Source organism: Hetaerina americana, unplaced genomic scaffold (assembly GCF_022747635.1).
Source record: "Hetaerina americana unplaced genomic scaffold, ioHetAmer1.1.p SCAF_23, whole genome shotgun sequence".
Taxonomy (NCBI): Eukaryota; Metazoa; Arthropoda; class Insecta; order Odonata; family Calopterygidae; genus Hetaerina; species Hetaerina americana.
Genome location: NW_027286797.1, coordinates 2029329 through 2056652, shown reverse-complemented (window position 1 = coordinate 2056652; position 27324 = coordinate 2029329). Strand labels below are relative to the sequence as shown.

At 35.4% G+C, this 27324-nt stretch overlaps 1 protein-coding gene across 3 annotated transcripts; it reads right to left on the bottom strand.

Moving 5' to 3' along the window:
* Positions 1-1541: 1541 nt before the first annotated feature.
* Positions 1542-16325, bottom strand: LOC139689421 (ERI1 exoribonuclease 3-like). 3 transcript variants are annotated; one of them, XM_071586537.1, is made up of 6 exons: positions 15887-16325; positions 15669-15803; positions 8112-8312; positions 6963-7059; positions 4324-4451; positions 1542-3813 (listed from the first exon to the last, which is right to left on the bottom strand). In XM_071586537.1, exons 1-5 carry the CDS (start codon positions 16046-16048, stop codon positions 4351-4353), a joined length of 696 nt encoding a protein of 231 aa, XP_071442638.1. In that variant the 5' UTR covers positions 16049-16325; the 3' UTR covers positions 1542-3813; positions 4324-4350. The 3 variants fall into 3 exon arrangements, with proteins under 3 accessions (XP_071442638.1, XP_071442637.1, XP_071442639.1); XM_071586536.1 differs by having other exon boundaries at positions 1542-3798; XM_071586538.1 differs by lacking the exon at positions 15669-15803 and having other exon boundaries at positions 1542-3798.
* Positions 16326-27324: the final 10999 nt, after the last annotated feature.

The window sequence follows — 27324 nt, the reverse complement described above, 5'->3', positions numbered from 1 at the left end:
TTTTGAAAAAAAATCATTTGAATGGAGGGAAACATGGGTCAACAAGGTTTGCAGAGTAAAAGTGTGTGAATAATGTGCAAAATGGGCCAGAGAACTATGCAAGAAGGGTGAATGACAAGAATGCAATAAGGTGTACATATGATTTCACTGAACAAATGGGCATAAACTGTGCTCGAAGTGCAGAACGGATGTACGTACAGTGGGCACACATTGTCTGCACATCTCTGGCACACCATTTTGCACACTTTAGTTTCACCATGGTCCAGCTGGGTCATTGACAAATATTTAAGGAATATTTAGGGTACTACTAATGAATCATATCAACTACAGCAATTCAGGGTGAATTCTTATGAAACATGGTAGCAATAAAGGTTTCTTGAGGAAAAATAAGTTCAATCTCTTATTCATAGGAAAATATGCTTTCCAAGGATTGTATGAAAATTAACATTTCCCTTGCATGTTAAGACCAATTTATGGATGTCCATAGAATTCATTTTTAAATATAATGTCATAGATATTCTATTACATGCTAATTTTGTAGGTACATATTGCCGTAAACTACTTATGTTTCATGAGTTCATCATCAACCATCTTTTTGTCAACATCTTATACAGCATTCCTAATGCAATTGTTCAATATTTTGATAATTAAATCAGGATTTCACATAAAAGACGCAACAAGAAAACACAAAACTCCATTAACCAGCATTTGATAATTTACTGCAAGAGGTTGGGATTAGAAGTAATGATTCTGCATTGAAGGCAAAGAGTTTAATAATTCTGAGTTGATAAATTATGAGGAGAGCAAGTCAGGTCAACATCCCGTGCTGCATCCCGAAATGATTATGCGTAATAATTTTTAACCCTTGCTCACAAATTAATGAGGCTTTTGAACATGGTCGTTCAACCTTTAATGAATAACAAAACTATTTGCACATCACAAACTGGTTGGAAATTTTGCGACCGAAATCAGTGAAATCAATCACTTGGCAGCTCTCAAACTTCTACTACAATCATGAGATGCTACCCCCATTTAAGGGGAAATCATTCATAATTATGGTGAATAATTTGCAAAAGTTGTGACAGATTTCAATTACTCTTGACCGGGCAAGGCACACAGGTATATGATCTGCCACCCTAACATTTCATCACCACTGACTCACTCAAGCATTGACCGTGTTCGGGTCCGGAAATGACCAAATTGCACATGGCAATCTTGGGGTGTTTGCTGAGCCCTTTAACGATTAGAATTTAAAAAAAAGTCACACCTTCCATTAATCAACACAATTAGAGGATATATTTCTTAATGATATGCACAATTTATTAATTAATTTTTCCTTCAATGAAACGTTAATCTACAGAAAAATTTCATCCATGGAGGAATTTTTAAACTTGAAAAAATGCCAAAATATCTCAGCATATTATATGTCCCCTTATACAGGGCCATAATAACAATAGTATAATTAAAACAAATACCAAAAAATATTGTGCATAGCAGGCTTTATGAAATAAATGAAATACAAATCTTTTTTCAACCCAATGGATTACCTCTTTATAAATTCTGAACTATAATAACAGAACTGAATCATAGATGAAATATGATACAAATAAAATGTAAAGAAATCAACTTTACAGCATTGCATTTCCATTTTTCACAAGCATCCTGGTTTAATGAACTTAATTATTGGATTATAATCTGTAATAAAGCCAAAGTATTTTTCTTTACTATATCAATATGAGAATGGTTAGAGAGGTTCTTGGAATCACCACCAGATTTCAGCACCAGTGCAAAGAGTTTCTCACGCAGTAATCGGTAATCCTTTATGAGAAAACATGCACCAAGTCAGCGCTCTGGATAGAGATCTGTGGTGCAGATGCCTCTCTGTTGTTCCCGTGCAGTGATTTGTGAAGATGGAAAAAATTGAGATTTGAGCAATGATTAAATAATTCGTAAAGAAAGGTATGAAAGAAAAGGAAATTCTAGCTGACTTTCAGAACACTGGGGGACCTTCCTCCTTCATTCAACAGTTGCCAAGTGGACAAATGAGTTTAAGTTTGGTCACGGCAGCTAACATGATGACCCCTGTAGTGGTTGGCCAAAATGTACCACTACCCCAGCAATTATTGCAAAAGTGCATAAAATGGTCGTCAAGGATAACCAACTTAAAGTGCGAGAAATTGCTGAAGCTGTAGGGATGTCATCTGAATGTGCATACCACATTTTAACAGCAGGATTAGATATGAGAATATAATCAGCAAGATGAGTGCCACGACTCTTGATGCAGGATCATGAATGCATCAGAATGGAAATTTCCAAACAATATTTGACCTGTTTTATGAGCAAGCAACAAATTTTTCTTCATCGGGGTATGGCCACAGATGAAACTTGGGTCCACTACTATACCCCAGAGACAAAACAGCAGTTAAAGTAGTGGACACACATTGATTCACCACCACCAAAGAAAGCAAAGGCAATATGGTCGGCTGGAAAGGTGATGGCTTCAGTTTTCTGGGATGCAAAAGGGATCCTGCTGATAGATTACCTTCCCACTGGTCAAACAATTACTAGACAACACTACACTAAACTCCACCAACTACGGCTAAAGATGCATGAAAAAAGGCCTAGTTTGGCAAGGAAGAAATCTTCTTCCATAAAGATAATGCATGCCCACACACATAAAATATGTGAACTAAGATACGAATTGTAGCCACACCCGCCTTGTTCACCTGATTTGGCTCCATCAGACTTCCATCTCTTCTCCAAGCTCGAAAAATTGCTCAGTGGACAGAGATTCTGTTCAAACAAAGAACGAACAGCCGAAGTAGACGGGTATTTTGCCAGCCTGAAGGAATCTAATTTTCGAGATGGGATCAAGATATTGGAACATCACTGAACCAATTGCATTAGTGTACAGGGAGACTACATTGAAAAATACAAAAGTTTCACTGATTTAATTTGTTTATTTCAATTACATTCTGCGAACTTTTCCTATTATCCTCATACTGCAAGGGAAAGGGATGATTATGAGGGTTACGCAGGCCAGGACATTTTGCAATACGTGGCCATTTAATTCACCATAACACAATTTCGTGGGATTGTGTGGGATAAATTGAGTTGAATTGAAAATTTTATTAAGCTGATCAGTAGAAATGAAGTAAGTCAACAAAATTAGTCAGCCCAGTCATTTTATAAAAAGCACACAGAAACACTGGTCATCTCTAATATACTGTATTTGGGTCCCTTATATAAGGACATAAAAGTTAATTAAAATAATTCTGAACCTCCAATTACAATAAGTATCATAAAATATAGTAATGAGGTATAAAACCAAGGAAATTATAACTAAACTACTGTCCATAATTGATGCCACATTTTTTGTCCTCTTCTCATCTTACCATTGTATCAATTGAACACTATTGCTATGCCTTTTGGATAATTTAGATGGTGTGGTACCTCCTAGAAATAATTCTGAGAAAATTCATCACTTAGGTATGTTACACATGTTCCACTCATTGTAAACCACATATCTCCCAATTAATAATACTTATGAGCACTTCCCCTCCTCAGAATTATGCTCTTCAGTTTCACAACCAATAATTTGCAGAAACCAAACTTCGGAACCAAGATTAATAAAAACAATTTATGGTAACTTGGGACTATTGGAGCGCAAGATGCAGAGAGGGACGGAAGGGTTGAGATTAACTCTGACTCAGCAAACTCCTACAGGAAGGCACCTGATGACTACAGAGTGTAACACCCCCTCCAACAGATGCTTATTCTGCACTGCACAACCATTCGCTGCAAAAAAGAAAACTGGAGGAGGAATACCAAAAAAAATTCTTCCACTCCTGCATCCTTATTCCATGTTAACATACCCGCTTGGTTGCCTAGTGATAACAATTCTAAACTGCTGAACTTATTGTACATTATATTGCTAAATGTACACTCAAAGCTTTAATATTTAAATTAATGAAATATCATGTGCCTCAATGTATCTTGACCCCTATTCTGAAAGTGAGTTGTCCTCCTATCTTGCAAGGATAGGAAATAAAAAGTTTACCGACATTTATGGTACAGCTGGAAAAATGATCCAAGAACTTGGGAACTTCATCCAAAACCCTTTCCGCTCATTAGTAAATTAGTCCCTGGCTGAAGGAGTTTATCCTGACGTTTTCACATTTCCAGGCCCATGTAAAATCACCAGCATCTCTATTTCATACAGTTCTCAATTCTTAAGCATACATATTTCATTTGCATTAAACCTAATGTCAACAATAAAGCTAATTTTATCAGATGAGTTTATATTACATGGCCATTACTTACCACCTCTGAGATGGTAGAAACCTCTCATTATATATGGGTTCTGTTGCCCTGTGTTAATCCTCCATTGATAGTGAATTGATGTACCCGAGCTAATTCTTTTACAATGTTGGCAATATTTCTACAGTCATCTGTAAAAAAATTGAAATGTGAGAAAAATAAGTGATGTCGCTTCATATATGATCACTCTACCATGCAACATATAAACAGAGAACTCAATTTTACATCTGATAAAAAGGACAAAAAAGACACTCCATAGTAGTTTTTCTTAAATCTTCTTGAACATTTGAAAAGGTATGGCACCCAGAATTGATTGTAAAGATGAATAATAAATAATGAAAATATAAGAATAAATAATAGTAAAGATGAGTAATAAATACACAATGTCACATTGACTCATTAAATGGACAGCGTCACACTCACGGGGGAACTTTCTCAGTCAAGTGGCAAAGTACCACATCCAGCCAGAGGGTCATTCAAGCCAGAGTGCCACAGGATTTGGTTCTTGGACTAATGCTTTTTACCATTTACATCACTGAATTTCTGAGGCCAAAAAATGACTGACACTTGATTTAGGCTATACATGCAATCATCTTTAAAACTCTTTCTGAACCAGGGAGTCAAATAAACAAGGTGTGGCTATAAAATAATGAGACTGATGCTACAACAGAAGAACTATTCATGTGCCAATGTGGTGTGGCTGACTGCGAAAAATCGTGAAGCTTTTAGCTTTTGACTATTGCTCCTTGTGCGTCTAAAGACATATTATAACGGCCATGGCCTTCATTTTTATTAGATCTGTCTGTGCTATTTGTAGAAAAAAATGACAAGTGTTCTATTTTGAGCAATGAATTGTCATGAAATTTCACATGAAACTTGAAAAAACCACTACTGAAGCATGTCTTTTGTTAAAAGAATTATATGACAGTGAATGTTTATCATGTGCGCAGGTTTTTGAGTAGTTTAAGCATTTGCAAGATGGCTAAGAAGATGCTGAAGATGATGCGTTTTTGGGTCACCCATCCACGTCAAGCACGGATAAAAATGATAACAGAGACAAAGACTATTACAATTTTCCACAAAATTCTTCAAGTGAGAATAATGAAGTACATCAAAACTACTGCTCCACAGCCCTTCTCCCCCCCTGACACCATACCCAACTGCCTTCTCCCCCTCCCCCCAAACATGCACAACAGTTTCCCTTCTCTTTCCCCTCCTCCCACTTCTCAAACACCTCCCCCCTCCTCTTCTCTCTCTACTATATAAAGCTCTATGTCTTTCTGTACTTTGCCTGATGACTTTGTAAGTCAAAACCCAGGTCGTGTATAATAAAAAATATACGTGGAATAACTAAGTATTTATTTTCTGAAATGAATCACTTCCACAAAGTGACGCCTGAAACCATTCTATTGCATCGAAACTAGTTGTGAATAAATCTTTATTTAGTGGAAAATAGTAACAGTCTTTGTCTCTGTTATTATGGAACAGTTCCACCACATCATACCTGAATCTGTAATTTATACTAATAAAAACATTGTCAAAATACAATGTTCACAGGATTATGTATCTTAATTGGATTACTGAAGATCAAGCAGTTAACCTGAATTGCTATCTCTAGATTCTTGCTCAACTCCATAAAAAAAAAAGAAAAAATACCAGAATCGTGGAACAAAAAGTCATGTGTTATTCAAGAATTTTTTTTTTCTAGTCAAGTATAACATTCCAGGGTGAGACTATCATCCTTATTCCCCTCATCTGGCACCATGTGACTTTTATCTGTTCCCCAAGGTCAAGGAAATTAAAAAGAAAAGGACTTCAGGCCGCTGAAACTGTGAAAGAAAAAGTGGCACGCATCATGAAAGAGCTCACAGAAGAAAGACTTCCTGCACTGTTTTGAACGGTGGAAAATTAGCATAGAGCAGTATTTGGATAGAGGAGAAGTACATATTGAAGAGGATAATAATTAAATATGCATACATTTAAAATAAAAAGTTTTACAGCATTAGTTTCGTTATTTTATAGCCCCATCTCACATTGAGAACATTCTTGGAAAATTAAAGTCTCGTATTAAACCTTAAAGATAGAGATGCAACCCTAAATAAACCCAGGCCCAATTCTTTCCAAAATAAAATTGACCTTGATTCTCAACTGGAGAATCAGAACTCATTCCAATGAAGAAGAGGAAAGTAAGAGTATAATTAACTTGACTCTAAGGGATAAAAAAATGAAAGGTAAACTAATGCATGCTAGTATAACCAGTTAAAATCCCCCTGAGTAGTGAAACAGAAAAAAACTGGCCATGATGACAACAGTCAAGGCGCAAGACTGCTTGACATTGACACTTTGACCTAATGACACTAGTTGGAATGTTGGCAAAACAATTGTCAACAAAGAAATAATGAGCATAATAAAATCTTAGAGAATGAATTCTTTTCATTTGCTGCTCATTAAAAAGAGTCATTGACAAGGACAGTTAATATATGTAGACATCAAACAAACATACTCCTCAGATATGGAATTCAGTCATTATCAATAATATCGCAGAAGCCACCAGAAAATAGGATGTCAATTCAAATTCACTTAGAGGTAAATAAATATTTAAAAGACTAAATATAATCAATGAAGAAATAGGGATTACAAACCAATTCCGCTATGATGTCTCCCTATATGCTTTAAATTTAACATGCGCAGCATTTTCATGAGTCCATGTCCATATATACCAGTTGCTTCACCAAATGTCTGAAAATAGGCAATAGGAAAAGAAATGAATCTGTAAAATATTTCATCAAATAGTTATACAGCAGACATGACTCTAATTAGCGTCTCTTCAGTAACATAATACATGCAAGAAAGAAGTTTTCCAATTAGTCTTCTCATAATGCTAAAATAAGAAATAAAGCTTATTACATTGGAAAAATTCCCCAAACTTTAGCAGATTATTTCCCTTTCTGCATTTTCAAATACATGAGTACATTTGTTTATGATAATGCAACTACCCATGCATTGGGCAATATTTGTGTCTGCATTATATGTATGCAGGGGACATGGTAGTCAAGGGTAAGAGAATAAGACTTCCAACCAGAGTCATTGACATTGAGGCCCCGGGCAACACCCTCAGCTCTACCCGAGCTGTGAGGATTTTTGGGGGCAAGAACTTCCCGGGAAACCTATGGAAATCATGGATCTCACCCCCCTGCCAATATGTGTGCATTTCACATGATGTTGGACTTAGTATTGGGTGAACTCAGCCATTACCAACTGAACCGATCTATGGGTTGATAACTGTGTTTTTTTTTTTAACAACTACATTTTTGTAAAATAATTTAAATTTCCATGCTTTGGTTTTTGAAAAAATGAATAAAAAAATATGCATTATTTTCCCTTAAATTGATTAAATTAAAATAAGTTACTTATCTGTCATGCTTAGCTATATATTTTAAAAAATTTTCACACAGTTTCAATGGTCTCAAATGGATCGCAATTTAGCTTTCTCATGAGATAACAATTGTCCCAAGATTAAAGCATCCTTTTTACAAAACACCTATGCAACTAGTTATGCTACAAAACTTGTTCCCCAAAAGAGAACCTAACTTGAACTGATATCAAGTATTTGATCCGTAGCCTACAGTTACTCAGTCCATGCCTATCTATATTGAGGGAATCAATTTGACTGATATATCTTAACATACATAATGAAATAATATTAGAAAAGTGTTTTTTTAATTCAATAATTTTATCAATTTCCACGGTACACCAATTATTATTATTATATAATTTTCCAAGAAATTTACCTTCTTTATATTTATCCATTGTTTCATATAATGCGGCACTGGAATTCCAGAGAGTCTGCACTGTGCGGGCAACATTACTTTGAAATCCCAATCACCGCAGGTAATGAAAGCAAACTTGGTGCTGAGCAAACATTCTTTGACCATCCATTCATGAAATAAATCCATACATTTCTCAAAATGAGGTTGCCCAGCCAAAACTTCCTGAAAGCAATCATAAAATTTACCAACATAAAATGCTCCTCTCTAGATAATCTTTCACACTATAAATCTAATTAATGACTACACCAAGTTAATTGTAGAATCTTTCAGACTCTGATATATACATACTTGAAAAATGATGCAATGAACTTCATACATTTTATAATGTTTCATGCATCTAGTATATATTTCTATAGCAACATTGGGACAAAGGAAGTAAATGGTAAATCGAGGAGAATGACAACAACCTTAGGGGGCTAGTGTCCATTTGAGGGTATGCAGATGAAGCCAATACACCATAAGATTCCACCATACACCTTCTTATCCACCATAAGATGTAAATCTTATGGTGGATACCATAATATGTATGGTGGATACCATAAGATGTAAATCTTATGGTGGATACACCATAAGATTTACAAAACTTTGCACTTCTTCAAGTTTTGGCAGTCTGGGCTGGATATACCATAGCAACTCCTTTACTCTGAGCCCCTTTCTTTTGCCAAAACACAACTGAAATAATGAGGATCTTTTCTTATCCTCAATCAAGTGAAACACTTAAACTACCTTGAAAGGTTAAGAGGATGCCTTGATAACTTAAGTGGCTAAAGCACTCGACCGGATATTGAGGGATCTGGGTTCAAATCCCAGTCAAGGCGAATGATTTTCACACTCTGAAAATGTTGTATTGAAATGCACATTAGCAGATGACTCTGTTAAAAGTTACTGTTGCGGCATCTCCCGCAGTTTCTTTGGAATTTACCCTGAAAGTGTTTTGGACCAAAATGGTCAAAGTAATATAAGAAGAAGAATTATATTAGGCAATTAAGCTTTCATTAGGAGGAGGGAATTGATAATACCGACGTTGAGTAAGGATGTTGAGAAAAGGATCCTTAAAACTTTGATATGGAGCATGGTTATGTACGGCGTGGAAACATGGTCATTGAAGCAGGACAAAAGGCATACAGGGTTCGTCCGGAAAATAAGTGTACTGAGCTCAGGAAAAAAAATGCTATATGGTAAATCCGAGCTAGAGAGTGCGTGATCATTTTTCGTTTATTATATTTCCTAATTTTATTTCACTACGCGTGATTGGTGGGCCCCTGACGCAGAGGGAAACCTCTCGTAAGCCCTGATAGAGTGGGAGTGTATGCGACTAGCAAGGATCACTGCTGCTTAGTACATCCAAGCCAGAGAATGCGTGATTATTTTGCCTTTATTATTATACGTGTGACTGACGGGCCACTGGCGCAGAGGGAACCTCTCCTAAGCCCTGATTGAAGGTGAGTGCCTGTGACTAGCAAGGATCAATGCTATATGGTAAATCCGAGCTAGAGAGCGCGTGATCATTTTTCGTTTATTATATTTCTTAATTTTATTTCACTACGTGTGATTGGTGGGCCCCTGACACAGAGGGAAACCTCTCGTAAGCCCTGATTGAGTGAGAGTGTATGCGACTAGCAAGGATCACTGCTGCATAGTACATCCAAGCTAGAGAATGCGTGATTAATTTTCACTTTTTTAGTATTTTTTAAAAAAAAAATAATTTTTTTTTGTATTATTCTAATTTTACTACGTGCGTTTGAGTGCTTGAGACTAGCATAGATCAATGCTGTATAGTATATCCAAGCTAGATAGTACGTGATTTATTTGCAGTCCTCCATTTCATTGTTCTAACCGTTTGCGGTATTTAAATATTTCAATTATTTTCAGTTTTTTACTATATTCATTGTTAGTCTTATTTTCAGTTAATTATTTAATTTTATAATTTTTATCGATTTACTGTTTCTATTTTCTCCAATATCCCCCACCCATCCTTTGCCCATTTATAAGAGTACGGCTGGGGTGAACTCTTCCCATTATATTTATACGGCCGTAGTTACCGTTCGCTTTGTATATTACAGTTTTCATTTTCAACCTGGAAGCAACTACGCAACCCTTTTGTTTCAGAGAAAAATTGAGGGACCAAGAATAAATAAGCTACATTTAATATATGACCGATCTGTATCAGTAACTTTGTACCGGAGGATGATGCCAATGCATTGGAACTAGTTGTACCAAATAAAAACCTTTGTGGAAAGATACATTGATTTTTTTTACTTAATAGTAAATAAGCTGTTTTGAGAATACTATACTCCTGAGCACATGAATGCTTTCTTCTGGTCACTAGCCACCCCAAAGATAATACTCGTAAACTTTGCAAAAATCACAATGCATTGACCATTGATGCATTAGAACACACTGCATCAATCATCTTGCCTCCTTTTAAAAGTTCATTTCAGTTTTTCTCATTCTCTGTAAAATAAATTATTGATGGAGGTTATAAATGTTAAAGGAGTGTATCTCCAGTTTTTTCTGAGTATTCACCTAGTTTGAGTATTCCCTCTGAATTTCAAACTATTTAGTCATTTATATGAGGCATAGTAGTCCAGGGGTTGAGCATTGGACTATTGACTGGAGGGCCTGGGTTTGATTTCCAAGTTTTTCTGGGCAACCTCAGTTTCACCCAAGCTATGTGATTTTCCTGGTATGAGATCTTTCTGGGAAACAATAGCCGAAACTGGAAAAGGAACAGGCCACTCTACCCTCATGTGTGACTTCCACATGATGACTTATTGGGTGAACTCTACCATCACCTATAAACTGACCTTTGGGTTGATAATTGTGTCTACAATTTCGGCAAGTAATTTCCATTAAGTGTTCAATAATGTTCACCTTGGCCTCTTTTGGAACATTTTCTCTGATCGAGAGCATGACTCCTTTCGCTTTACTTTAATAACATTCATTTGAGCCTCTCTTAATTATTTACCAAAGCATGGAAGACAGCAAGAGATGCATGGAAAAGCCCAGCCCTCCAGGTCAAACTTGGACTTTTGGATGGACATTCATTACAGGGTTGAGAAATATTAAATTATTAAAAAAACAACTAAAATTGCTCTGATCTGAATAAAAATACAATCTAAGGACCTTTGCTATTACAGCCATCCTAGAAACAAAAATTATTAATCAGCTGGGTCTTCCGACATAAAAATGCCACGGAAGTCTCATCAGGAGTGTGGGAAAAGATCAGAGACCAAGGGGAATAATCCAGGCAGTTTTTCATTGGGCAGGAAAAATTCCTAATCTGAGGCACTCATCGACTTAACACAGAAGGGGACATTTCAACTGACAGAGAGCAATTTTAAGAGGCTTTATGGCTGCATTTGGGTGCTCATGAACTCCAACACTACATTTTGATACAAAGGTTTGGAAAATAACTTTTAATTCATAATTTGTACAGTGGGAGAGTGGTAAAGGGATATTTGGAACATTAGAAGTAGGGGTCAGGCAATTATCATGATAGGAATCAGAGGTAAAGGATGCTTCATGTTGAGAGAAGAAATGCACACAGTTAATGACCAACTGTGTCTAGTCAGTAATTACGCTATCTACTGGAGATATTATTGGTTGTTGTACAGAAGAAAATTATTCGAATGTTTCACTTTGTGATATTCCAAATGTCTTTATGTTTGTAATCTGCATTTGTCTTTCGTTATTACATGATTTACTAGGATTGTTAATGATTTGGTAGTATTATTATTTAACTTACCATGCTCATCATCATTACTTATAGTAGATATAGCTAGTATTTTAAGAAATATGAACCCTGTAGCATTTAATCAGTAACCCAACTTTCAGAAATCCTGCTTTAGAATTTTTGGCTGTTTTTCTTATGGAGTGCAATATTCAAAAAGTACAATAATATGTCAAAGACATTCTTTTAAGCTATCACATTAAGCTTTAAGTTCACTGGAGAAAACACCTTAGACAGTTGATCAAGAGGAAAGAGATCAACTAAAGTAGATACATACGCTTCAGAAAGGGAGCATCTATTAAATGTCTTTTTTGCTTATGTGGTGGAAATAGGAAATACTACTACAATAGATAAGTGGCCAGAGATAGCTCAAAATAAAGGATGACTGACCATGAATATGATTGTAATTAGAGATAGCATTGTCAAATAAGGTAAAAGATTGACTAGTTATACATATTAGCTCATGCACATGACAATTTAAATGGCAACATTCCAATAGGTTTACAACATTGGTGACTATTACTTCTTGATTGAAAATCCGTATTGAAATTTAACCTGTTACCATTGAAGATAACCTCAATAATAAATAAAAGGATCTAACCAGGGAGTCCATAGGGCATTCATACTTGTTCGCAAGCACAAACAACAGGCTCAATTGAGACTTTATTGACTTTGATAATTACTCTGATGTCATCTTATGGGATCATTTTACTCTACCTCAAGTGGTAAGTGGGGCTGCCTTGTCATTTACAAACAATGAATCTTTTAAAAGATACTCATCTCAGCCATAAGTCTTGATTAACTCATTTTGCTCTTAGCACTTTCAGCTAGTCAATATCATTTACTATGCTCTTGAAAATCTGCTGGGACCTAATTTATACTAACGATCTTTGAAAACCAGTTCTCTTTTCAGCTGCGCTCCCTACCGTTCAGCCATTAATATCTCTCTGAAAGTATAGATCCCACTAGAAACTACTGATTACGCTATGTAAATAAAATCTCAATAAATGCAATTTTTTGCATTGACGAATTGTGTTTAATTTTTAATTGGTAGTGTGAACTGACTATTATTTCTGCCAATAATGAATTAGAAAATTTTAATAAAACTATTTATGCCCATCACTACTTACAGATCAAGTAGTTTCCTTGCTGGCTTTCAGTGAGCTTAGGAGATTGATAAAACTTAAAAAATTCTTGCATAAAATATGAGGTCAGTTTAAAACATAGTGATCATGTAATTTTTATCCATATAGGACAGTTACGGTGCAAAAATTTAGTTTCATGTTAAATTGGTAGCTTCCAGTGTAATAATGTATATGTGGTCCAACTTTCATAGATTTGGCTCCAGCACGGTTTAGTGGCAGTTGCTGTAAGTAGAAACATGCTCAGTTCTCCTAGCCCAGCTCAGTTGCCTAAGGCAATGGTAACACAAAATTCTGAATTTAAACTTTGATTTTTCCCAACAAAAATCATCAGCTAAGGCCAATGTAATGCTGCAGGAGGGTAAGATAGAGACTGCTATTCCCTAGAGCACATCTAGAATATGGTTTTATATATTTAAAGATGGGAGACAATAAATATAAAGGAAGTTGTACTCATTGCTTGAGGAAAATTTCTCACAGAAGTAAAAATGTCTGCTGCTGCTATCGTGGGAGATCATCTTTGAATAAAATTAAGAGAATTATCAGAAATTTTAAAAATATATACCTTTGAACGAATCTATTATTGCTGGAATTTTTTAAACTCTTTTAAAATCATCTATGTATATTAAGCTCAAATTCACATTCAGGGCAATAAAAATATTGTAAAGAATTTTTTCCCTACTTCCAGTCATCAATCCTAGCTAAAAATATAGAATACTTGGAACTGACCATCATTTAACACTACCATTCTCCCTGAATGACATGGTTTTAATTAAGGACTGTCAACCCAACAAATCTTCTGAATTTATAAAACCGACTAACATGCGATGCAATCAGGTGCAAAAAACTGATATTTTAGCAAGCCCTTCAATTCTGTTAATTAAGTCTTTCTACGAAAATGACACTCACAGGGAATTACTGGAGCATTACATGCTTGCTAGGAAAGTTATCTGAACTAGAGAGACAATGCAACAATTTCATTGTAAAAATCATTCGCTTGACCGAGATTTGAACCCGGATCCATCGTTGCCTGGCCCAGTGATTGTTGCATATAGTAATTTGTTAGACCATGTTGTGACACTTGACTCACTTTAATTTAAAAGTTTGTATGAAACACAGGAGTTCCTCATGGGTCTTATACATCGGCCCTGTTCTATTTAATCTATTTATAAATGATATTGTTTTACCAACAATCCAATTCCTTACCCTCAAGCAGATAACCTGAAAATTTTACAAACTATTCAATCAACATATGATTATCTCAAACAAAAAAAATGGTCTTCAAAGGTTGGAAGACTGGTGTGAGCTTATTTTGTTTGTTTGAAAAATTAATTATTTTCTGCAGTATTTCACTGGAAAAAATCACACCTACATCATAACGGACACCATGGAAATCCACCCTGTCAATTAACAAATATAAAACACATTGGAGTTAAATTTGACTCCAAGTCTAAGCTAAGTTTTCACCATCATCGTTACAGTTACATGCAAGCTAATTCTTGTATATCACTTGGCCTCATATCCAGATACTTAAATAGCATCTAATCCAAAGTTCTATAAGACTCACTGGAAATATCTATCAACAGCTACACTGTGGCAATCACTGTACAACTGTCATATAAATGGTAATGAATATGCTCAACAGCTAAATATAACTTCTAAAAAGTTTACGTGATGAAATAATGAGCAACTATGAAATATTTCAAATCCCTTTTTTATACATTAGCGTAGGAAATTGTCCAATAGTACTTTACTTTACAACAAACTTAACTTGATTGATTTCTCTAATTTTTACACTTCCTTCTTGAACCACAAGGAATGATTTTTCATTTGATATATGCTTCTATGCACTATAGTATACTTATTCTTCAAATCAAGAAAGAAGAAATGATTATAATAGCATTGATGTTTTAGTTACTTTTTTCACTCCTCAAGAAACTTTTCATGAATAAATTTAACATAAATGAAACTAAGCAATCCACAAAATAATGCCTTTAATAATAGAAAAGATGAAATTTATCTGGAGAACCAACAATGTGATGGTAAATGTCTTAGCTTTATTTGGTTTTTTCGAATTTTAATATCAATTATAGTACTTCATTATTGTTGAATAATGTATTCTTTGTTCTCGAACAACTTTATTCTGCAATTATATGGATCAAGGCCAATAAACTACCGAATATATTATTGTCAACCTCTTGAAGTTGGTGGCATAAGAATGCTAAAGCAGAATATGCACATGAATTCAATTTCCGATCATTACAGCCACCAGTGATTTTCTGTCGATCTAAGTTTGTGTTGAACAACTCCCAGTTTACCTAACGAATAATTGTACGACAGCTATTACAAGAAAATAAAAATGATAACTTGGCAGTGCTTGGGGTCGTCTCTTTTACACACAGAGGTTGCTAATCCAGCAGATGGAAGTATTAATGCTAGACTAATGGCAGATGTCGACTTTTTGTTTACAAAACAATCGCTTTGATAACTTTATACAATGGCAAAACCGAGGTCGAGAAGGAAATTCTGTCCTCAATTAGAAATAACGCAAGATTTTTATCATTGGCCTGATGGAAGGCAGAAAAAAGTAAAACAATAACATTGGTTAGGAAGTGCAATTAGCTGTTATCATTATTCATCTACCTGTAATATGCCGGTGAGATCAATACAGAATGGAGATAGCACAGGTTTATGGACAGGCATCACATACTGATGAAACATACTGTCAATCTCCAATGAAATTGCATTCAATCTTAAGCAAGGGAATTCTATTATCTCCTAGAGAAACAGACAGGGAGATGTTACAATTATTACACATAGAAAAATACTATGGAACTATTATAAAATTGAAGTGTTCCAACCTGTGGATTAATCGTGGTAGATTTTTCACATGTAGCCTCAAAGTCTACAATAAGGAAATAATCAAATTTTTGACAGATATTTTCCTTTTGAATTCGCCTCCTAGATACAAATGGGTGTGCATTACTCCAGTATCGATACGAAGTTGTCATGTTCCGATGCATGATATTATTTCGATGTCAATTAAAGACAAAGAGATTGCCTAAGAGCCAGTAGCCATAAAAATATTTTCAGCACATCACATTCATAAGGTCCCCAAAAAGGATTTAATAACCAAGATAGTGACGTCCCAGACACAAATAACAACAAAATGTTATGAAAATAGCTATGACCACCCGTCTCAAACATTCATTTACAAATTCACTATTCGTTGCAGACAATTTGCAAAAACAAGGCAATCCATATCGAAAGTTCTTGTGCATGTAACATAAGAAACAAACGTTTACTAAATGCGCTAGAATTAAATCCTCAAACAAATGCAAGTCACATGGCACTATATTATCCTGGATGATCGCGATAATCTGTTCGGTTAGTTGACAAAGTCTCGAGTTTTAATGAATTGATGAATTGTTATTGGCGAGATGCTGAACTCTAATCACCTATTATTGAGACAGTGTATCATAATATTGCTTAGAAATCATATTAGAAATTGTAATTACTTGAAAGTGGTTATATAAAAAATAAATGGAAGCATATCTCGGCTCGAAGCATGAAATTAACTCTTTGGTCGGATTGGAGTAGAAATTCATGTGCCTGATTAGTCATTTAATTTATCTAGTTGGCTCATCTTTATTTACACGCGATCAAGGGCTACAGTAGGTATCAGCACTTCAAAGAGATTCCACCGTCAACGGAATCTGAAGGGTATGTCATTTTAGTTAAAAGTTCAGATTTTGTAGTTTTATAGTCACTTTTTCGAACGGTGACGAAAATACAAAGCCTTTCCTTGTTCATTACCCTGACAATTAACGATTTTACGTGCTCTTATCACAATGTATGCCTTACATCAAATGAATTGCAGGTTAATGGTAAAAAAGTAAATTTTTTGACGGATAACTTTTATATTCTCAATTTCCAGTTGTAATTATGCATTAATAACGCCACTTTTCCACGTTTTTTCAATTAATTTGCCTGACAAAATTGCTATTTGTGCAAATTAACCTGACGGGTGCAGTCGAGGAGACTTCTTCTGTACCCTCCCCTGCTCATTGGCAAATTTTTGCTCCTCTCCAAACCTTACGTTTTCCCAGTAAAAATAAACATACTGAGACTGTTCTTTCATCACCTTTATCAATAAAGCCTCAGCATTGACACCCTTAAAGCCCATGCCAATTAGTTTACTCCCCCCTCTGTTGAATAATATTTCTGCAGGGAACCATCTCCTGAAATTAAATGTTTTAGTTGCTTTCTTAATAGCCCTTTGAATTCTCTCCAGGACTAACCATTTCTCGTTTTTAATATTATTCCATCCTATAGACAGCCCAAGATTTTGTATTACTCCACAACATACGAGACTCGTACATAGTTCCCAAATTACTCTGGCTAACTGCTGATACCAATAGAAAGGTTTAGAGTCACCATAACATTTTGTTTTAGAGACATTGCTAGCCACAGCTATGTAAAATACTTCATTTCTCTCACAAGAAATGTGACCAGGTAATGTGCACCCTCAGCACTTTTTTAAATCCACTCGAGGTGCTCCTGCAATTATAATCCTGTTAAAGCTTTTCTATTACATAAGCCTCTGCATCTGTATGATTAAAGATGAATGTGAAATATCTGCCATCTCCCACATTTGCCATGGTTATTAAAGGCAAATTTGACAACTCCCATAATAGCTCTGTGGGTCCCATTTACATCATTTTTACTTTGAATGGATGCGTTTCTAAAGCAGCACTTTAAATATTTATAGCTGTTATAACTTTGTCAGCTTTCTATAGTCCATGCAGCATGCCACTAAGGCCTCTACTGGTTAACGTAGGTTTTTGGATGGACACAACAATCGAATAAATATTTTGTAACTCCTTACAGAACACAGCCCAGCAACCTACTCTACATCAAGTCCCTCTTCATCTCTGAGTACTTCCTTCCTCCCTTCATCCCGTCCAACTTCCCTATCCTGTTCCTGCCCTTTCCTCGTTTACCTAACATTCTCCCCTCTATTACAGTCTTCAACATCCCACTGCCGGTCAATACCCCCTTCATCCACTTTTCCTGCCTCCATAGGATTTCTTCCAACAAACCCCTTTCCTCGCCCACCATTCCTAGTATTTCCTCATTTGCTTTCCTTTTGGTCCATTTTGCCTTCTCCATTCTTCTCCACGCCCATATTTCAAGCCTCCAATCTACTTCTATCATCATTCTTCAACACATGTAAAATGAATGTTATGTGAATAACTATGTACACCCAGATAGTACTAGCAAACAAAAATACAGAGAAACACACACAAATGAAACTCACACATATTCCGAATTTTCTGTGGCAAAACCACCTTCCTCAAGGGAGGAGGAGAATCGGCTCAGTTCCTTCTCTCCCTTGAGAAGGGTGCTTTGCCACGGAAAATTCGGAATATGGGTGAGTTTCATTTGTGTGAGCTTTTGTTCACTAGTGCTATCTTGGTGTCCATTTTATATGTATGGATACATTTCCACCTCATGTAACCTCATCTCCAAATATTGGAGGATAAGATTCAAGTGTGGTGGAGTGACAATGTATGCAAAACTGCATGTCCACCTCTCTTTGTTCGATAAAAAAATGAGCATTGGCAATGATTTTGAATGATGTTCTGTCTTCCTTAAAGTTTGAAAATTGCATTATTCTGCGTTTATTGGGCTCCCAGTGGATCATTTGATTTATTTTTGTCTTAACATAGCGCGACTGAGCGACAAGCTCTTGCCAAAAGAGTAGATAAAATACTGATGTGTGGTGATTCAAACATAAAGCAGCTGTAGAACTAACCGGAAAATATAGAATTTGTGAATATGCTGGCAGGTACAGAGCTTCACATGGTTAATAAAGGTCCTACTCAAATTATCACCCAGTCAGCCACAAAATTGGACTTAATCATTACTGACATCTCAAAAGAAATTTCTAGGGAAACTTGTCACATTGATTTCTCTGATCGCATTGGTTTCAATATTCAGATTAAGACTCATTATATGGTGCAGGTTCCCAACAGTAGACCAAAAGGCTACTTGACCAGACCTCAAAAATGAGTTCTATTTGTCACTTTAAAAGGAGTCAGGGGAAGGAGTTAACCAGCAATGACAGTAAATTTAATGCCTACATATATGAATACTTTTAGAGTATATTTCAATGCAGGCTTGCCTAAGAAAAAGATAATACAGACTCCTCAAAATAGGAAGCGTTTGTTTCCTATTGACTTAATTACTGAAAGTCGGGCTCCAAACAATATGCATAAACATTTTCAGTTCCATGATGCTCACTTGAAAAAAGAATGTAAGAGAATGCTTAAAGCAATTCAAGAAGAGGGTGGCGTACGTCAAAAGACTTTCAGCAGAGAACTACATTGCAACTCAAGGTTTCAATCCTGGGACTCCTACTGCTCATAGTTTTAATGAATGATCTCCCACATCATTTATCAAGGAGTGATCCTATACTATGTGCTGATGACATTTCATGTCCAGTAAATTCTCAATCTGAGAATCAATTAAACTATGATGCTTGAACCTCAGTAGAAGATATGGCTAGGTGGTTTTTTCCAATAATGCATTGTTAAATAAAAAGAAGCCATCATCCCTTCAATTTCACACCGAGAAATCTTCACCATTGCAGAGCTCCTTAATAAAGCTCATATATTGAAAGGGCTTACTGCTAAGTTCCTTGGTCTATGGCTAAGTGAGAATCTGACCTGGAAACGCCACATACTGGCAACCCAAAAAAACTGGTGCTTTCATACCTCATCTTCATGACATTCCCTGTTGATGTGTAAAGCATGACATGCATGTTTTGCCCAAGTGTAGAGCCACTTAGCGCATGGCATGATTTTTTGGGGCCATTCTCCTCATTCCAAAAAGGTATTTTCCATTTGAAAGAGGGCGGTCAAGGCAATATTCAAAATTCTATGCCTATATATATAGCACTGTGCATTTTTTGTCAGATTAAATAAAACTCATTTGCCACTATTACTATGACACCCATCAAAAAGGCGATCTACAAATGGAGGATTGCAGACTGATGACCTGCCACCAAGGTGTATTTAATGCAGCTACAAAAATTTATAATCAACTCCTACTATTTTTAAATCTTCTTCTACAGCCAACATCTTTAAAAATAACTGAAATCCTTCCTCTTGGAAAAAATTTTCTACGGCTTAAAAGACTATTTTGTCTAACCAAATTTGAATTTAATTCTGTTGTAGACTATGACCTGCTTTATGTCAAAGCTTTGATCTTAGGAGCCAATTATGATGTCAACCACAGTCGATCTGAGCATAGTAAGTGCTAAGATGCCTCGCCTGCCAGAGTTGAATTCATGATATTATACAAAATGGACAATAGTATTATCTTTAAAATTCAAAAGAAAGAACAATACTTTAAAAAATTAACAAAAACACATTGCAAAAATATTAATTAATTCTGGGTATGAAATTGCAGTCATAATTACTATTTTTTAGAAAGGTAAATTACACATGGCAACAGAAGGAGAACTTTATTCCATAAGAGATGTTATAAATTGCTTTATAAAATTGTTACAGCCACTTGGTGCTTTAAAACAGACTGCCCATGAAATAGTAATGCATCTTCATACAGGCTACAAACAAAAAGAGACTGAGTAATTATCAACAGTTGTCATAAATATGTGTGTTTAGACAAGGTAGCTGTTTTTCGAGATTTTGACTCACACACAGCCATTAGAGAATCTCCCTCGAATGGCTGGTGTTACAATAATTAACTAGGCATCCAATCACAGCATAGTAAAATGAAGAGTATTAAGTAAAAGAAAAAGTAGTAGAGAGAAGAACATTTTATTTAAAAAGTAGGCATATTAAATTAAAAAATTCTTCAAGCTCGTCAACATTTGAACTATCTCTGTACTACATTTTACATAAATTTCTGCACTACTTTAACATATCATTTCCTGTTCAGTACAAAGAAAGAACCAAGTCTCTTAAGTGTAAAACTAGGATAAGTAATGAAATACGTTTCATGGCTCACTATCTTAAACAGCTGGCCATTTCTAGTAAAACTAATTGCAAACTTAAGACTGAATATGCAAAAAGGAAGAAGCATTCCCGTCAAACGCTATAGTCAGCTAAACATTGTTATAATGACCATAGGATCATTAACTCTGATAATAAATCTGGAAAATTATTAAAACCTCCAGAAACAAACCCAAGAAGCAGTCTCAAATTCAGATTAATAATTCATCAGTAATTATTATATCAGACTTATCCAAACTTGCCTGTAACTTTGCTGATCACTTTCAACCTTCTTCTGTTGCTAAGCAGAGCAACTCTCGTAATTTAGAAGCCATTGCTGCTACCCACTCAAAGTCCCCATTTCTCTATCCCCTCACTAATTCTGAGCTAAAAAATATAGTGAAGACTTTAGGTACAAAGTGAAGCTCTGGTTTTGATGGAATTCCCAGTTACATTATTAAGCAATCCATCGACTTCATTATGCAGCCTCTTCATTTTCTCTTGAATAAATATTTCCGATTAGGAGTTTCCATCTCCTCTGAAGGTGTCAAAAGTCATTCCTCTTTATAAAAACAAGGGCAATGGACATGATATTAACTCCTACTCAGCAATTTCTCTGCTGAATCAATTCAGCAAAATATTTGAGAAGGCATTCTATGTTAGGTTAATTAATTACCTAGAGGTTTCCCATCTCCTTTCACCATCTCAGCATGGTTTTAGGGAGCATAAATCTACTACTTCTGCTAACTATTTGTTAATAACCCAGACTTAAAATGCTCTAGATAAAAAAATGGAAGTTACTTCTCAAGAAACTCACAGGATGGGTATTTGTGGCAGACCTAATGCTTGGATTGAATCCTACCTATTGGTTAGAATACAACATGTGGTTGTTTCTGAAAATGGTACATTTTTTGTTTCCCCAAGTAAGGTCCTTAATCGAGGTGTCCCTCAAGGCTCTGTTCTTGGCCTGTCTTGTTTCTTTCTTATATTAATGACCTTGTTGATAGTTTTCAGCATATAAACAGTGCTACTCCCTTTTTATATGCTGATGACACCAACATTATTCTTGTATCGCCTACTTTTGATGAATTGATAGTCGAGTGTAAACAGGTTAGTCACACCTCTTGGTGTCATAATAATTTCCTAGATTTAAATATAGAAAAGTCTCACCTAATATATTTTGCAAATATAAATAAGGCAAGCAAAGCACTTTCTATTGAAGTTGATGGGAAGGTGATCCCACGGGTACAAAATACCAAATTTTTGGGTTTCCTCATCAGTTCTCAAATCTCTTGGGATGAACACATAAGTACTTCAACCAGTAGGTTAAGCTCGGCCTGCTTTTTAATAAGGTCCATTAGATCCACAGTTTTAGTGGCTGTTCTCTGTGCACCATACTGTGGTGAATTTTATTCTCACATAGCCTGTAGTATCCTTTACTGGGGTTCATCATCTGAGGCCTTGGCTATTTTCAGGGTCCAAAAAAAGAGCCATTCGGCTAATGAGTTTTGTAAAACACAATGCCCCTTGCCGCCCCCTTATGCTTTATTTGAGATTACAGCTGACTTCAAGATTCTCAGTCAGACTACTAGTTAATGAACCAAGAACACTGTGATTGAAAAGTTCAATCTCAACAAACATTACTCCAAAATTAATAAGAATCAGGATGATAATTATCTTTGATGTAATGGAATTACATTAAGCTGACCAGACCCTGTCCTAAGTTTATTAACCTTGAATATTCAATGCATTTGGAACAAAATTAACATTTTGGACTTATTCATTAATGAACAAAAATATTGAATTATGTGTTACTGAACGCTGGTTCCATTCTGATGAAGTTTTCAAAGTGAATATTAACAGTTTTTAAAATTGTTCTCTCATATTGTTGACAAAATGTGGTGGTTCTAATTTTTGTTCAAAGGGGCTTAAATTCATCATTCTAATATAGCCTGTGAATTATGCACAGACATGGACTTTGAGTACTTTTTAGCGAACCTAATTGTAGAAAAGTGTTATAGTTATGTTGAGGGAACGTACACTTCAATTAAAATAAAACAATTTAACTAAGGTATTAGAAAAATCTGTCAGTGTAACAAACTATTAGGAGATAAAAATATTGACTTGAATCAGGCTGATAACCTGAGGAATTGTTAAATGGATACATTGTTAAAATTTGACATCAAGCGAACAGCTTTACTTCCCATCAGACTAACATATCACTCTGCATTCATTTTTTATAACATGTTCACAAACCTTATCTTCACGAATGGTAAAGTGATTGATTACCTTCTTTCTGATGATAAAGCTTTTATAACCTTCATACCAGTTGCCTCAACAGCCCTAAATAACAGTGAAAGTTTCCATAAAAAAAGGTAATTTATATCAAATTCCATTGAAGAAATTTGCTTCCTAGCAAAAGACTGTTTGGGGAAGTTTTTACAGCTCTCATATGATTAATGAAAAATGTAGCAATTTCCTGGATACATTTCATAATATTTTCAATTACTGCTTCCCTCTACAAGTGGTTAAGTCTGGAAGGGCTCAAAGCAGAGCTTGGGTTACTCCAGAGATAATAGTTATCTATCAGGAATAAAAATATTTGTTGACACTATAGAAAACTAACAATGATACAGACATTGAGCATCGCCATGTTGATGGTAAAAATCACTACTCAAGATTAATTATTGAAACAAAGAGAAATTTGAATGCCAATTCAGTACTTTCCTTGAGTAACAAAACCAAAATGTTGGTAATTTGGGTAAGGAAAATTAAATCAATTGATTTTATTATCCTCAACAGTACACTAGTTACTCAACATTATGCAATAGCCACCAATTTTAATGGACAATTGCAAAATTCTATGGTAAAATATTTCACCCTCAACCTTCCCTTCAACAACATACAAATGTTTATAGCCCACTCAATTCATTGCCCATAAACATTTGCCCCTATTCAACCGGTGAAAAGGAATTAAAATGAATTATTAGCTAAATTTGTGCAAAAGATTCAGCTGAATGGAATGAGCGCCATGCCCACTGTTGCTTTGCTGCAACCATCATTCAGTTCAACTTACTCATTTAGTTAATTTCTCTGTATAAGTAATGTTTCCTGACAAACTAAAAATGCCAGTTGTTATTCCTTTACACAAAAATGGTGATAGTTCAACGATGGACAATCATTTTCCAAAATTGCAACTTTCCCTCTTCTAAATATTTTAGCTCTTATTGCAACAAGGATAATGAAATTGCTTGTAAAATAGAGCATTTTATCAAGTTCTCATTCTGGCTTCATCTAAAAATGTTCAGCAGCATTTGCCATTAATTAATTTATCATTTCAGTTCTAGATGACCTTGATCGTTATTTCAACAGAATGGGCACTCTTTAAGGTGTTTGACACAGTTGATTGTGACCCAAACCACAACTAAAACAGAAGTGTAATATAGCAATTTGGGCTGAAAATGTTGTCTCTAACATGGAGAACTGGCGTTATCGGAGGGTGAAGATAAATTTTAAAAATTATTTGCTCTTTTTCATCTTACACAAAAAAAGAAATGATCACAGCCCATGCATTAAATTTGATGAATTCAGCTAGTAGCAGATACTCAATTTCTTGGCATTTTTATCAATGAAACATTCAAGTTTGGAAACACACATTGACTCTCTCTCTCTCCCTCAGTAGCCTCTGCTACAAGTATCGACTGCTATCTATGTAGAATGGTTGAATTAACTAGTGTGGAAGCAATCGCTATATATGATGTTCATGCATGAACATATATTGTGGGTTAGAATACAACATTTTGGTTGGGAGTAATTCTCCTAATACTGCATCCCTCTTTAAATTGCAAAACTGGACCATTAGGATCATGCACAATGCATGAAGGTGAGACAGCTGCAGAAACTTTTTTTAACAATTGAAAATTTTTCTGTTACTGTGTATTTAAATGTACATTCATTCATGTACCTTAAAGAATAAAAAAAAACCATAAACAATTATCAACCCGAAGGTTGGTTTAGTAGGTGATGGTAGAGATCACCCAGTACTAAGCCCTATACGGCGCGTGAAATTCACACATCAGGGTAGGGGGGCCAGTTCCTTTCCCTGTGCCGGTTTCCCAGGAAGATCTGGTACCCAAAAAATCACAGCTTGGGTGGAGCTGCAGGTGCCCAGAGACTTGCCCGGGAATTGAACCCGGGACCTCCAGTCAGCAGTCCAACACTCTACCCCTGGAATACTACGACCCACCCTTAAAGAATATAAATCTTTATTAAATTTTATCTTAAACCAAGGCATAGATAATAATCATAATAGAAATAGGCAGGATTTTCTTGTAACATCTCACAATCTTACTTTGTACCGTAATCAGCCAAGTTGTAAATTGTTTAAAAGTTTACCTATATCTATCAAAAATGAGAACAGTCATGCTGGAATTAAATAAAAATTAAAAAAGAATTTTCGGATTTACACAGTTAAGGAATTTCAGATCCCATGATTGGATGCTTATTGAGATCGAGATGGTGCGGTGGCTATCATACTGGCTTCCCACCCAGAGGGCCCGGGTTCAAATCCTGATGGTGTTGAATATTTTTCAGAGGTATCTTGATCCCTACTTGAGGTGCTTTGTGGAGGGCACTTTGAGTAAGTACACCGTCCGTCAGATGGGACGTTAAGCTGCAGACCCCGTGGTGCCTTTCGTAAAGAGTAGGCTAATGCTGATGCCAGGTTTCTCTCCACCCTTTCCCGTCCATCCCCTATGGCGCAAATGACCTCAGCTGTCAGTCGCCTCCTCTAAATACTACTACTGGATGCTTATTTTAGTCAACTAATATTACATCTGCTATCCCCTAGTATTCTATCTAGTCATATATGTATTTACATATCCTCAAGACCAATGCAGGTATTCTTATTATCTGCTGGAATATTGCTCATGAATAGTGTTGACCTCTATACACACAAATATTTATCATTTTTGAGCAAGTCCATAAGAAATTTTAATAATGGTAGCTTTCACACTGGGAGTTCATAAAATGGAAATTAGTTATTTGCACATAAAATTTTTGCAAATTGACTTCCTGTAAATAAATTATATTATGTACTCCAGGCTCAGCATTGTATCTTTATTAGTATGCCCTATTTCCTTATGTAGTTCCTTCAAGACTAGCTGATTTCCTTTCGTCATCCAGACGGTTGCAAGGTTGTTAAAAACCCTCACCACCACTTTCATCCGGTACCTAAAAGAATAAGATTACCTAAAACCTTATCCAGTTAAGTGACATTTCATATCTTTGTTAACTAATAATGATCCCAAACTCCTGCTAAGTCTAATTAAAAACTAAGTAAGCTTTTGAATATTGTGTCGGGTGTGGGCTTCAGCAAAAAATACAGAGATAGCCAGTCATCTTGAGTACTGAAGAGGCCAGGCCGACATAAAAAATGTAGTATTGTCTAATATTCAGAAAAAATTGGGGACTAAGGAAACAAATTATACCATTTCCCTATTTTACAAAAATGTCTTGCATGAATCTGGAATATGAAAGGACTCTTTTTGCCAAGAAATAAATTGTACCATAAATTTTAGACAAAATCTTTAATGACAAAATTGCAAATATTTCTTATAATTTGTTATTTGGATAACATGGCAAAAGTAACAAAGCTGCCTAATACTCACTCACAGTAAATTGAAACTGACTTTTCACAGATACAATTTTATTCTTTTCAAAGAATATAACAAACACCATAATAGTGAAAAATTAAAGTGTACACCCCAATGTTGATCATGACATTTAACAGAAACCTGTAAAAATTGAGCACTTCACTCAAACACAATCCATAATCACAAGAAATTAAGGTGGCCATTGAAAACAAGAGGAACTCTGTAGTATTTATTGTTAAAGTTAATGACCCACCAGACTTACTTCTCAGCAACAGGACTTCATGTTTAATCATTTCCATTGACAACTTTTTCTTATGCTAACTCAACATCCATGCCATCATATACTGCATCCTCCTAAAAAAACTATTATAGAAACCATCCCCAGACATCCGCTCCTTTGTGGACTCATCGTTTAATTTCCACTCGTGCATTATAATCCAAGATATTTGATTAGTAGAGTAGTATCATCATTTAAATGGTATAACTGACAGTGATTTTAGCCACAGCCCAGAAACAATAGTTTATTACGACTACACTGCTCAAGCTATTATAGATCTATATCAACAACTCTGTTGAATTTTTGTAAACTTCACCACAATTTATAATGCTGGGAATAAAATGATA

Excerpts from the sequence above, each read along its gene's own strand:
- LOC139689421 (XM_071586537.1), bottom strand. The coding sequence starts at position 16,048 with ATGCATCGGAACATGACAACTTCGTATCGATACTGGAGTAATGCACAC. Across the intron at positions 15,804-15,886 it reads CTACCACGATTAATCCACAG|GAGATAATAGAATTCCCTTG; the intron begins GTTGGAACACTT and ends CTGTTTCTCTAG. Across the intron at positions 4,452-6,962 it reads GAGACATCATAGCGGAATTG|ATGACTGTAGAAATATTGCC; the intron begins GTTTGTAATCCC and ends ATTTTTTTACAG.